General features: G+C 42.4%; 1 protein-coding gene across 1 annotated transcript in view; it reads left to right on the top strand.

The window, feature by feature from the left end:
* Positions 1 to 13561, top strand: part of HECW1 (HECT, C2 and WW domain containing E3 ubiquitin protein ligase 1) — a 184102-nt gene that overhangs the window by 67216 nt on the left and 103325 nt on the right. The window contains exon 4 of the mRNA XM_033166078.1: positions 10926 to 11033. Within this exon, the coding sequence (XP_033021969.1) occupies positions 10926 to 11033 (108 nt within the window). The remainder of the gene's footprint in view (positions 1 to 10925; positions 11034 to 13561) is intronic.

Below are 13561 nucleotides of genomic sequence, written 5' to 3'. Positions count from 1 at the left end.
GAAGTGGGGAACAGGTTCTGTTCTTCTGGAGGTCAGTGAGGTCTAGGGATCCTTCTTAGCACTTAAAGGGACCCCTAACCATTAGGTCCAGTCATGGATGACTCTGGGGTTGCGGCGCCCATCTCTCTTTACTGCCCAAGGGAGTCGAAGTTTGTCCACAGACAGTTTTTCCGGGTCATGTGGCCAGCATGACTAAGCTGCTTCTGGCGAACCAGAGTAGTGCATGGAAACGCTGCTTACCTTCCCACTGGAGCGGTACCTATTTATCTACTTGCACTTTGACATGCTTTTGAACTGCTAGGTTGGCAGGAGCTGGGACCGAGCAACAGGAGCTCACCCCGTTGCGGGGATTCGAACCGCCGACCTTCTGATTGGCAAGCCCTAGGCTCTGTGGTTTAACCCACAGTGCCACCTGCGCCCAAAAAATAGGACAATAGCTACCAATAAAAGCACACTTGTCATCACAGAACAGCCTAAATAACTAATATTCAAAATAATTAAAAAATACAAATAAATAATGATAATGATAAGTTGCTAAAATTGTTAAAACTTCTGAAAAGCCTGTAGGAAAAGTGTTTCTTTAATATTTTTGTTTCATTGAAAATGTTTTTATTAAACAAAATTAAGTGAAAAATAAAAATACAAAAGAAGAGAAATAGAAAGAAAGACTCTATAATACTTGTCCAATACAAAGGTATAAAAGTGAAATTATTATTCTACTACATATACATTTATTTATATATTGTTATATATTGATATATTGTACTATATCTCTATATATATAAATGTTCCCATTGTGTGTACCCCGGAAACCTATGTTCTTCGTAACCGCTGCACCAAACAGCATCAAATTAGGACAAAGCGTAACTTGACCATCAAGGCAGGATCTGGCATAATAAAAATTTAAAAACCACACCTGTCATACTTAAAATAAAGGATAAAGGGGGGGAAGTGGCGCGCCTATTATATCTCACCAGTAAAAGGAATGAAGACTCCAACAGCATCCAATAGAAAGGTGGATTGCCTGCTGACATCATCAGAGCCCACGGTAGGCCTCCATAAGGTGCCCAGTGCCCTCACTTAAAATGGCCGCTGCACACTCACAGGCATTTTAAAATTTCCCAAGTGCCCTCACCTAAAATGGCCGCCGCAGCTTCGCATGTTCAACACACACAGTCCCAAGTGATCAATACCACCGACCAATGTGTTCTTTTATAGGAATTCGTTCATTCACATGGTCTGAGGGACAGTGGACCGGCCCATGGCTGAAAAAGGTTGCTGACCCCTGCTCTAGAGGGACAGGAAAGAACGAAAACAGGAGCTTCCAGAATACTTTTGGGATCAGAATTTTAAAAAAGCAAAAAACCCCACAACAATGTGTGGCCGGGCCAGCTAGTTCTTTATAAATGCATTCCAAATGTCATTATATTTGGTATACACCATCTGTGTCTATAAGCGTCTGTTCATATTTTGCAAGAGTTGTCATATCTTCTATCCATTGATTAAAGGGCACCACAAATTTATCTTTCCAGTGGATCAATATCAGTATTTTAGTCATAGTGAGGGTGTGAATAAAGGAGTTTTCCTGGTGCTGAAAATATTGTAAAGTGGTTGCCAGATGGGAGGAAGAGTACTAGAAGCAGTTCTGGTCCCAAACTGTGTGTGTAGGGATTTAAAAATCAAAACCAGCACATTTAAATTCAGCTCAGAAACAAATCAGCAGTCGGTTTAACTCTCTAAGCACCGGTGTCTAAGCACTAAGCACTGGACAGGGGTAGCCTAAGTGGTACCCTCCATATGTTGTTGGACTGCAACTCCCACCAGCTCTAGCTGTGAGACCATAATGGGCTCTTGAGCTCTTGAGCGGTGGATTCAGGAACACGAAGAGGCAAAACACCATGCAGGGTTCAGCAGTATTTATTTTGAGTTGCATATGCAAAGCAAAAGGCACAATCCAAAAGTTGGACTGAGCACTGAGAGACTGGCGCGTACTCCTTATAAAGACAATACAGAAACCGAAAATAGAAACCGAAAATTGGCTCAAGGTTCACATGTTCCCTAGGAGGGTAACCTCCCTAGCCTCCCCAGTCTGGGAATGTGTACCTGGCGAGCTTTGAATATACTTGGCAGGCTTCCCAGAAATATAGCAACATAAGCAACAACAGTCCCCTATTGTATGCTGAAGGTTGAACCTATTCATAAGGCATGTGTGTGTCTAATCAGCAAGAAAGCATAACTTCAGTTAACCGGCAATAATACTTATTGCATTAGATAGGAAATACAAAAGCATAAATCAATAATACCCATGCAGGGGGATGAGTCTACTAACTAGGAAATACCTTACATCTTAATGGACTGAACATAATATTAATACAGTTGGCAGGAGCCAACTCCAGCTGCATTCCTCCTGTCTGCTCAGAAAGCGCATGCATCCCGTCCAAGGCTGAGAGCCCCCCCTTGCTCACACAACTCAGAGCTACCCCTCTCCCAAAGACCCATAGGAACATTACACAAATATGCAATCAATACATACCAATACATGTAAGGATACGCAACTCCAACAAGCCTGATGCCTCCAGTATGATCAATCAACAAGACCAGCTCTTAAGCCCATTAAAGGCTAGCCACAATTAATATTAACGGCACATTCCTTAAAAGGGGCTTTCCGTCCCCCTCTCTCGTGATGGTGTTTCTATGGTAACAGCCAAGGTGCTATTTCTGTATTAACAGGCCATTGTTTTAATTCCAGACTGTGCACCGTCTAAACCTTGAAGCTGCTGGCTAGTTTTGGCTGATTTCCCAGAAATAGTTGAAGAAGCAACATTAGGCACATTCCTTTTCCAAGGTCTCTGCCTCTAAGAGACTGTCTCTCTTAATATTACAGAAAAATACAGAAAATATATTAATGCACAAATGCTGTGAATGATACACAAATAAACAAGCTTAGAAAGCAATTAAGGCATTCATAATCAATATGGGATATTTAGCTATTTGAACTGTCCCCTTCATAGCCAGCATAGTTGATGACCAAGGATTGAGAGTTGTAGCCCAGCAATACCCAGAGGTGACCACATTGACTACCTCTGGCTTAGGCAAGTAACCAAGCGCTCAGCTGCAATTTGGACCAACTGAAGTTTTCAAACTGCTTTCAAGGCAGCCAATGCAGTGCATTACAGTAGCTGAAAGCTTGCTGTCACATATTCTGTTGTTAGGAAGGGTATTGTGCAAGTTGGCCCTGAGCTTATTGCAGGGTAAGACTCAGCATGTAAGATAAAGCATATAAAAATAGTACCCATTGCTGTATGTGGGATGGTTGTATCACAGAGCGCTTCCTTGCCTTGTCTTTTGTTACATGGCACCACAACCTTCTTCAGAACAGGGGGAAATGTTTGAAGTGTAGATTGCCATTGTGATTTGTCTTTTTGTGCCTTTATCTCTGGGTCTCTGATATCAGTGTGACGCTGTCAGCATTCCTTTATGCATCCCCAGAAGAGTTAGTGAGTCAGCCTGCAGCACATTTTCTTACTGTTAGCTGCTGCATCTACGCAAGTTTGCTCAAGAGTGAGTGTGGACTCTGGATTGACGTGTGTTAGGCTCTAAAGTCTCTTCTTACTTGAAAGAACTGAGGGATAATCAATGGTATGATATCTTGGAAATTGAAATCCTTCTAACAACATTGCAATATATCCTTCTCACTCCTGGTGAAATATGAGGCCTGTCTTTTTTCATTACAACCAGATTGGCAGGGTATAAATAAAGTAATATTTATTATTATATATTATTATTATTATTATTATTATTATTATTATTATTATTATTATTATTATTCATTTATACCCTCCCTTTTCCCTGACAGGCTGTTTAAATCTAAAAACAAGCACTGCAAATAACATAGAAAAATCAATCATTAAAGTTAAACCCTAAGAGAGGACAATAAACATATATGAAATTTATTTAAAACATACCAATAATTACAATAAAACAACACGGCACCCACCCTTTCATTAAAAATAGTCAATTCCCAAAAGCTTGTTGGAACAAGGTCTTCATCTGCCAGCAGAAGGACAACAGGGAGCAAGCCAGTCTGGTTTCTCTAGGGCAGGATTTGCAGAGTCTGGGAGCAGCCCCTGAGAAGACCCTCTCCTGCAACAGCACCAAACGGGCCTAGGAGGTCGCAAGACTGAGAGAAGGGCCTCCCTTGAAGATCTCAAAACCTGGGCAGGTTCCTATGAGGGAATATGGTCTTTCAGATAGCTTGGACATAGGCCACGTTGGCCTTTATAGGTCATAACAAGCACTTTGAATTGTGCATGGAAACAGACCACTAGCCAGTGAAGCTGTTGTAGCAGCTGTAACCAATAACCAGCCCCAATACTGTAGGCCAATAACCAGCCCCAATCAACAGTTTAGCCCGTTGAAGTTACTGAGCACTTTTCAAAGGCAGCCCCATGTAGAGTGAATTACATTAATCTAAGCAGGGTGTAACTAAGGTGTGTGTCACTGTGGCCAAATCAGACATCTCAAGGAACAGCTGCAGCTGGTGAACTAGCTTTAACTGCAAATGCACTCCTGGCCACCACAGAGACCTGGGCATCCAAGCTCAGGACTGAATTCACAAGTACACCTAAACTGCGAACCTGTGTATTTGGGGGAGACTGAATCCCCATTCCCTGTTCTGCATTTGTTTTATTTAAACAAGAAGATTTTGAATCAAAAGGGAAAGGGTTAAGCAATCATTCTGCTTTGCCATAATGCTCAAAATGGTAGCTAGTTCTGCAAAACAAAACAAAAATGCCCTAATTCCAGCTGTTGTTATAAGCTCCACTCTACCTGAATATACTCAGATAATTTAACTTGGGTCACAAAGGCCTTACATGAAGTCCAGAACATAGGCTATCCTTTCATTGCCCGAGTCCTTGATTTCATGTGAGGGTGATATTGCACAGTGCTTATTGATAGACATTAGGCTTTCTTCTTCACTATCCTTCTGGGAAAACCAAAACATTTTAAAAAGTTGTCTGATAAAAGTTCATTATGCACAAAACCTCTAGGGTCCAATTTCTAGGCTGTATTTGTTCTTCTTCTTTATCATTCAACCATTTCTTTTAAGTTTATATCAAAAATATTTTTGACCTAATTAGCTGAAACTCTGCTTTAAAAGCCACATGCTTCTTTCTTTTCTCTTTTGCCTTTAATTTTATTTTCCCCCTAAAAGGCAAAAATCTCTAATGCTAGATGTAATTCCAGCAAGACTCTAATTAGTGAAGTTTCTCTCAATATACTTCTGAGTTTATCCTGACTTTCTGACTGCTTTAGTTTATTCCTTGCATGAGGATCTGATTCCAAGTCCATTGATTCACAATCAAAGCACATGAAAAAAGAATATGGTAGCTTTGGACCAAGCTGCATTTGTTGTGTGTAGGGATACAGCATATAGAGTACTATCCTATAGCTCTGGAATATAACTGCGATTTTTGACTAGCCTTCCCACATGAACATGCCTGCCATGGAACTGTGCATTTCAGAGGATCTCGGAGGTATGCTTGGAAGGGCATCTTTGGCCCACATACAGGATAGCAAGATCTACTGGGCTTGTCATTATTCCACTTGAACTGAGAGTGTGCACTGGAACGTATGCAGCGTCTCAGCATGGCTGCCCATTGTAGGAGAAGGTTGGTTGTGATTAGGGGAACCCATCCCGTTTCTTTGCCTGAGGCAAAATGGGAAACCCTAACTCCCTGGGGTTGCATAGCTGCAGCTTTTGGGTTCCAGCAAGATCTCACAGGAAGTTGGAAGCTGCAGCCCCTTCTCCAGCGTTGGGATGGGGCGGATGGTGTTATGTATTGGTTTAAAATGCACAGATGAGTTTCACTGCCAGTTCTGTAACTGCCTTTCCCGCTCCAGGGTGATTCAAATGGGTGCGGTGACAGTTGCTATTGGTTAACTTGTTGGCACAATTTGGATCCTTACTCTGATTGGGTCCCACCCAAATCAGAATGTATCCTGTCCCCAGCTCCTATTCCTGAGAGTATAAAAGGAGCCCACTTTTCCCTCGAGTTAGCCAAGTCATAAAGGAGATTGTTCTTGTTTACTTGACTCCTAGCATATCTTTGCTAGCATGCATAACAGGTGGCACACACAGCAACTCCAGAGAAGTTAGAAGAAGAAGCAGTGATGATGGCAAAAGCTCACTGGAAGATGCTGCCGCCACTTCTCCTTGCTTCTCCAGTGGTGGGGGTGGGCTGCCCCTTGGGATTTCACCACCCAAGGCAGTTGCCTCTGTCCGCTTCGTGGTGGGCCAACCTTGGTTCTGGTACTCAACCTGGCCCCCTTCATGCGTGAATCATGTCAAGGGACATAATGTGATTTCTGGGAAGTTGGGCTGCGCTACTGGCCACAGCCCTGGGCATCAGGCATGCTTTTGGCCCCCACCCTCAGACAACCATAGGTTGTCATGGTCTGTCTGCAGTGAAGAAGCCTGGAAGCAGCTAGTTCTATGCAATTATTATTCTTGTGCCTTGCTCCTTTCAAAATGTATAATGCCCCCTTCATGCAGTTCATGCATGCAGGGGGTTACTGACTTTTATAGAAGCTTGTCTGCTATTAGTAATTTTCTCACTGAGTTACTCCTGAGAAACTTCCAAGGAAGTTTCCAGAGTTTCTCTGAAACACAGTTTGAAAACTACTGATGTGTAGCATTACCTTCATTCCTCATGCTTGTGTTCACACTCCATATAGATAAAGCATACATATAGATAAAGATTTGCGGGATGTTTTTGGCTTATTGGCTTATGATTGGGAGTAGAAAAATTAATGTACCTCAGCCCAGAAAATAGTGGGAATAGCACATGGCTGGACACACAATCTTGGAGGGTTGACTGTGGAGTGGCATATAAAGTGAAATATGAAGTGTTACTAGAAATACGAAGTGTTACTGATCCTTTCTATTACCATATAACAGATAAGTAAACGCTTTGCATGTTATTGTTATTTGCATAGTGATGATGATGATATACCACTTCATTGTCAAAGTGAATTTTAAGTGATTTATGAATTTAAACACACATAATTAAAATATGCCATAAAACAATTCAATAAAAAGGTTGATACAAACACCCACAGTGTTTAAATAAACGTAAAAATGGTAAAGGACAAGGACCCTTGGACGTTTAAGTCCAGTCAAACTTGACTATGGGGTGCGGCGCTCATCTTGCTTCAGGCCGAGGGAGCCGGCGTTTGTTCACAGGCAGCTTTCTGGGTCATGTGACCAGCATGACTAAACTGCTTCTGGCACAACGGAACACCGTGACAAGTGCCAGAGTGCACAGAAACGCCATTTAGCTTCCCGCCACAGCAGTACCTATTTATCTACCTGCGTTAGTATGCTTTCGAAGTGCTAGGTTGGCAGGAGCTGGGACAGAGCAACGGGAGCTCACCCCGTCACATGGATGCAAACAGCCGACCTTCCAATCGGTAAGCCCCCAGGGGCTCAGTGGTTTAGACCACAGCGCCACCTGCTCCCACAAGTGTTTAAATAAACACATGTGCAATAAAGCAATCCCAGAAGATCCAAATGTGGAAACTATTTTTCTGCATATAATTCTGCTCTGGACTGGAGCATTGGGGCATCTATTTCCAAAGACTGCACACATAATCATTGAAGGCCTCCAGCTGCTTCATTTAATCAAAAAGAACTCAAGGTTAGAACCAGGGGACACCCTTTTGCTTCCTGTGCAAAACAAGTCAGAAGCTGGCACGACACATGTCAGTTCATCTTAACTTGTCAAGCTGGCAGCACTGATCTGTGTAGCCAGGGTTGCTTAATACACTTTCAACGCTGGTGCCCATTCAACAGTTTGTGTGTGAGGGATTGTGGCTGATACGAGTGGGATAAATCATTGATGCAAATCATGCATCAAAGCTGTGAAATTGGCTACAGATGCACTTGCTTGTTTGTTTGTTTGCTTATTTAAAAATAGGTTTTCAAACGTTGAACAAATGGAGGGGTGTACCAATGATGCTCCTCACTGGGGATCAATTTGGTCTGGGGCTACATTTTCTGGCTACATTCTCATTTAAAAATAAAGAGAAAGAGCAGACTGAATTATGAGTCACCATTGGTGGTGGGGTAAAGTCACTCTCTTTAAGTTATTGTTGATAGGAAAGATAACAGCATGAACTCTTCTAGGACAAACTGAATTTTGCACCCTTCATCCTTTACTTTTGGGTTGCATTTATTCAAAAAGACAATCTTTAGTAAGGGAAAGCAATTGGCAAGCAAAGTGAAGCTTAACCCCCAGTCTCAGGGACTCACATGCCCTTCTTTAGTAAATCATGAGTCAGTGAGTAGCTGAAGTGCATGACAGGCAAAAGGTTCTTCCAAAGTCTCTCTCAGTGTTTATACTGGAGAAAAGCAGATTGTAAAAAGCTCTTAGAGCTTTTGGCTCAATGAGATCTAATGCCATTGGCTATTTTTCCTTCCTCATCATCCTCAGCACCATATTTTAGTTGCTAGACTAGAAGCCGCTATGGTGCACAATATGTGACCTTGTGCCTGCCATCCTCTCTCTGCCTAATCAATCTCAATTAAAATGTCCTAAAGTCCACGGAGGAAGAGTGGAATAGAAACATTAATTAATGATCTATGATCGCCGCCACCCTCAGAAGTTCATGCTTCACATTCCCCCAAACCAGTCAATTGTTTTCTTGCCAGAGGTTGGATAAAAGTGTGGCGTTGTATGTTCATTACTACATCTTTGTAAAGGTTAGCATTTACTAAAAGATTAGAAAACCATAATGAACCATTTTCCTCCTGATTTTAAATGTACCGGTATCTATAACCACACTGGTATCCTCAAGCTGTGTGTCCATGCATTTTTCACAACACCAGTAGCTATTATTTTTCCCTACCAGAAGGTATCTTGTTTCTCTCAGAGATAGAAATTGTCTCTTCAAAAATTATTTTGTGTGGGAAAGATTCAATACCTGCCTTGCTAATACTAGCAGTGGAAATATGGCAGGTTTAAAGTTCACTGGAGCATCTGTCTGCTATATAGCAAAATGATAGTTGCTGCTTGTTCTGAGGAAACTCCCAGCTTCCCTTGGGGGCAGAACCTTGTTCATCATGTAGCTTTCCTGAAATCAATGGAACAATCTGTGGAGAAAATATTACTTGAAGAGAATGTTAAAACTTTAGATAATTGACTGGAATGTAATGGGGACCACAAAGTAGCTCTCCTCCTCCTCCTCCTCCTCCTCCTCCTCCTCCTCCTCCTCCTCCTTCTTCTTCTTCCCTGGCTCCCTGTAACTTGGCTTCTCATGGCGAGGAAACTGCCAAAAGGCCCTCAGCACTGGACCTCAGTGTCCGGGCAGAACGATGGGGGGTGGAGACGCTCCTTCAGGTATACTGGACCAAGGCCGTTTAGGGCTTTAAAGTTCAGCACCAACAGTTTGAATTGTGCTCAGAAACTTACTGGGAGCAAATGTAGGTCTTTCAAGACCGGTGTTATGTGGTCTCGGCGGCCGCTCCCAGTCACCAGTCCAGCTGCCACATTCTGGATTAGTTGCAGTTTCCGGGTCACCTTCAAAGGTAGCCCCACGGAGAGCAGATTTCAGTAATCCATGCGAGAGATAACTAGATCATGCACCACTCTGGCGAGACAGTCTGTGGGTGGGTAGGGTCTCAGCCTGTGTAGCAGATGGAGCTGATAAACAGCTGCCCTGGACACAGAATTAACCTGCGCCTCCATCAACAGCTGTGAGTCCAAAATGACTCCCAGGCTGCGCACCTGGTCCTTCAGGGGCACAGTTACCCCATTCAGGACCACAGAGTCCTCCATACCTGCCCGCCTCCTGTCCCCCAAAAACAGTACTTCTGTCTTGTCAGGATTCAACCTCAATCTGTTAGCCACCATCCATCCTCCAACCGCCTCCAGACACTCACACAGGACCTTCACCACCTTCACTGGTTCTGATTTGAAAGAGAGGTAGAGCTGGGTATCATCCGCATACTGATGAACACCCAGCCCAAACCCCCTGATGATCTCTCCCAGTGGCTGCATATAGATGTTGAAAAGCATGGGGGAGAGGACGGAACCCTGAGGTACCCCACAAGTGAGAGCGCAGGGTTCTGAACACTCATCCCCCACCACCACTTTCTGAACAAGGCCCAGGAGGAGGAGCGGAACCACTGTATAACAGTGCCCCCAGCTCCCAACCCCCCTAGACGGTCCAGAAGGATGTTATGGTCGATGGTGTCAAAAGCCGCTGAGAGATCCAGCAGAACCAGGAAACAGCTCTCACCTTTGTCCCTAGCCCGCCAGAAATCATTGACCAGTGCGACCAAGGCAGTTTCAGTCTAAACAATCTCCCACAATGGAGAAAGGGAACCTGTGTTTCTACAGAGAGATGCTGTGGACCCAAACAAGTTAAAAGATCCTGAGATCTTTTTACATTGTTTCAAACAGAAGATAAGGAAGTAAATCTGTTTTTTTCCTTGAATGCACAGCTTCTTGAATGCACACATAATGGCTCACATGGTGGCATACTCCACATGGACCGAGTTCATCCAACATTATAAACCAAACTACAGGTACACAAATGTGTAGACACCTGGAGAGGAGCTTGCAATCACTTTACTTTCCCAGGTAAATTTGGGTTTATCATGTTATGCAAACCAGGCCATGGAAAACTATTGCACCATGGTTAGGAAAAGGCTAGGCTAGACCCCTTTACTCTGATGTCTAGGTTTATATGTGGAGGGTTTGAGGCTTTTTTTAAAAAATGGAGTAGTATCATGGAGGAGTTGCTGGTGAGAGATAGGACACTTTCCTGCCTTTCAGTGATAAATTATACAAAAATCAAGCTGCGTTTTCAGCCCTTTCCTTTGCTCTGATTTCACTGGCTCTCTTTGGTTAACTTTGCAGATGAGGTTTTGTCTGAAAATTTCCTAGACTACAAAAATCGTGGGGTAAATGGCTCTCACCGAGGTCAAATTATCTGGAAGATTGATGCCAGCTCTTACTTCGTAGAACGTAAGTATTTCATAGTGCTGTTACATCATACTTCAGTGAAAACATGAAGAGATGAGCTCCCACACTACAAGGGCGTTTTTGGGAAAATTTAATGTGTGTGGCAAAACAAAATTGAGTAAATGCTTGTCCAGAAACTATGCCTCATGAATAACAGAAGTTACTGCTGAAAGGATGCAGTGGGTGGAATTGCATCTATAACTCTGTATATGTTGGTGTTATTAAGCACGAACATCTCCTAGCATGAGAGGGTTTCAGAACAGGTGCTAAATACTTCTGTGTTTGGAGAAAAAACTATTTTCAGGTTCATTTATATTTATTTAACACCAAAATTATTAAATTTGCTGGAGCTTTTATTCTTGTCTTAGTCTTCTGTAGTTTCTGATCAGTTTCTAGATCAGTTTCTGGCAGAGCACATCTTCAATCCCTTTCTTGGAGTTTTTGTGGTGTGTGTGTTATTCTGAATAACCATTTCCGAGGCAATCTCAGGGAAGTATTTTTTTTAAAGAGAATTAATTGCTGAGCTCACTGCATAACATATCGTTGATACTCAATAAGCTATGTGCTTGGGTTGTGAAAAATTATGTGCTCAAGCATAGTAAAGGTGAATCTTTCATTGTTGCGTCCGTACCTGATGGCATCTTACTTGACACGTGTTGCATGTGCTGATGTAAGGAGTTCCAAATGTGGATTAATAAAGGAACTCCAAACAGGTTGTGTTGTGCGACCGCAAAGCAAAACGAAACATTGTTATAACAAAGCACTGCTGGATAAGGAAGTTAACTGGGATAACTGAAAAATTTTCTGGCAGACTTAAGGAAGGTTACTTTAAACCATTTGTGAACATGCTGTGACAGAGGTTTTGAATATTTAAAACTGTGGTTTCAAAATGGATTACAGAGAATCCTGTGGGGTCCTTGGAAACTTATTGGGGGTTCCTCAATGACGAACTCTGCTGTGATGGACAAGTTTCTTGGAAAGATTGATTTGTTGCCTCTACTACTAGTCTTCCTCTGCAAGGGTCAGGACCAACAAGTTCTATGGTATGTTGTTGTTCAGTCGTTCAGTCGTGTCCGACTCTTCGTGACCCCATGGACTAGAGCACACCAGGCACCCCTATCCTCTATGTATAGAGTGTGTCAACCAAAAAAATCCTCAGAATTATTGGCAGCATGCAGGGTTTTGATGGCTGAAAAACTAGGCTTCCTTGGTAGACAGTGGAAAATAGATTCCGTTCACTGGCCTAAGCTAAATAGTTTCACAAATTGTGGACTATAAGAACCAAGTTGCAACATGCCAGAAACTCCAATGAGATTTCTGTACCAGTTGTGCCTGCTTCTAACACAGCTGTATTCTAGTTGTGCCATCAGGGTGGGGCAGCTACACAGCAGGAGGTATCTGACTAGGGGTGTCTGATTATGGCGTGTCATTTTAGGGTGCAACAGTTAATTTTTGCACATTTCTTTAGTGAGGAGTCTTAAAAATGTGTTTTTGGGTGTCAGGAATTCAAATCTGCTTTGGATGCCTACACTTGACAAAGAAGCACATAAACTGAGTTTAAAAACCAAAGAATTTTAACTTTGCCTTCTGAAAATGTCAGGTAATAATAAAACAAAAGGCCTGCATTTAAAAACTGTGGGAATGTTAAGGATAGTAGGATAGGATATATTGATTTGTAAGATTTGTACAAATTACACACACAAAATTGCACAAACAAATGTGTGCATTGGGATAAAATCACACTACAATGTTAATAAAGGACTTGGGGGGAAATTGCGAGCTGATGTGGAAATCTGGAGAACTGAAGATTGGAAAAATGAGAAACTGAAATTGACAGATTCACCCACCCCTAACTTGCAGGGTAGAAGAGGCATTATCAAGTTGCATAGTGATGCAGATATGAAAGCTCTGGACTTTGGATGAACTAGGTTTTCTTTTTTGTTTACTCAGATATTCTCTTCTGTAATTGATTGTTAATTCAGTTAACTCTAAGGGGAGTTCTGCCATATGCTTTTCTTTCATCATATTACCACTATGATTTCATTATCTACGTACTTTCTTAAATGAACCCCTCCTTTTTTTTGTATGGAGCATGCTCTTCTGGCTTCTGAATCTGCTTCTAATCAGCCTCTCTCTATTTCTTACTCAGGACAGCAAGTCCTTCCATATGAATTGTCAGTTGGGGAGTGGTGCACTGGTGTGGTACAGGTGGGGCTCTTTGGTCTGTGTTTATTATGCCCCCTCCCAATTCATTGGGATAAAATCCATTCTATAGCCATAGCCATTTGAGTTTTTGTACCATCTTTGTCTTTATAACAGATACTCTCTGCCTCCAAGCAGCTCCCCAATGGCAGAAACTCCAAAGCATAGCTTTCATAGAATCATAGAATTGTACAGTTGGAAAGGACCACAAGGGTCTTCTAGTCCAACCCTCTGCAATGCAGGAAGAAGAAGAAGAAGAAGAAGAAGAAGAAGAAGAAGAAGAAGAAGAAGAAGAAGAAGAAGAAGAAGAGGAGGAGGAGGAGTTTGGA

Source organism: Lacerta agilis, chromosome 12 (assembly GCF_009819535.1).
Source record: "Lacerta agilis isolate rLacAgi1 chromosome 12, rLacAgi1.pri, whole genome shotgun sequence".
Lineage (NCBI taxonomy): Eukaryota > Metazoa > Chordata > Lepidosauria > Squamata > Lacertidae > Lacerta > Lacerta agilis.
This window is presented reverse-complemented; position numbering and strand designations above follow the sequence as displayed.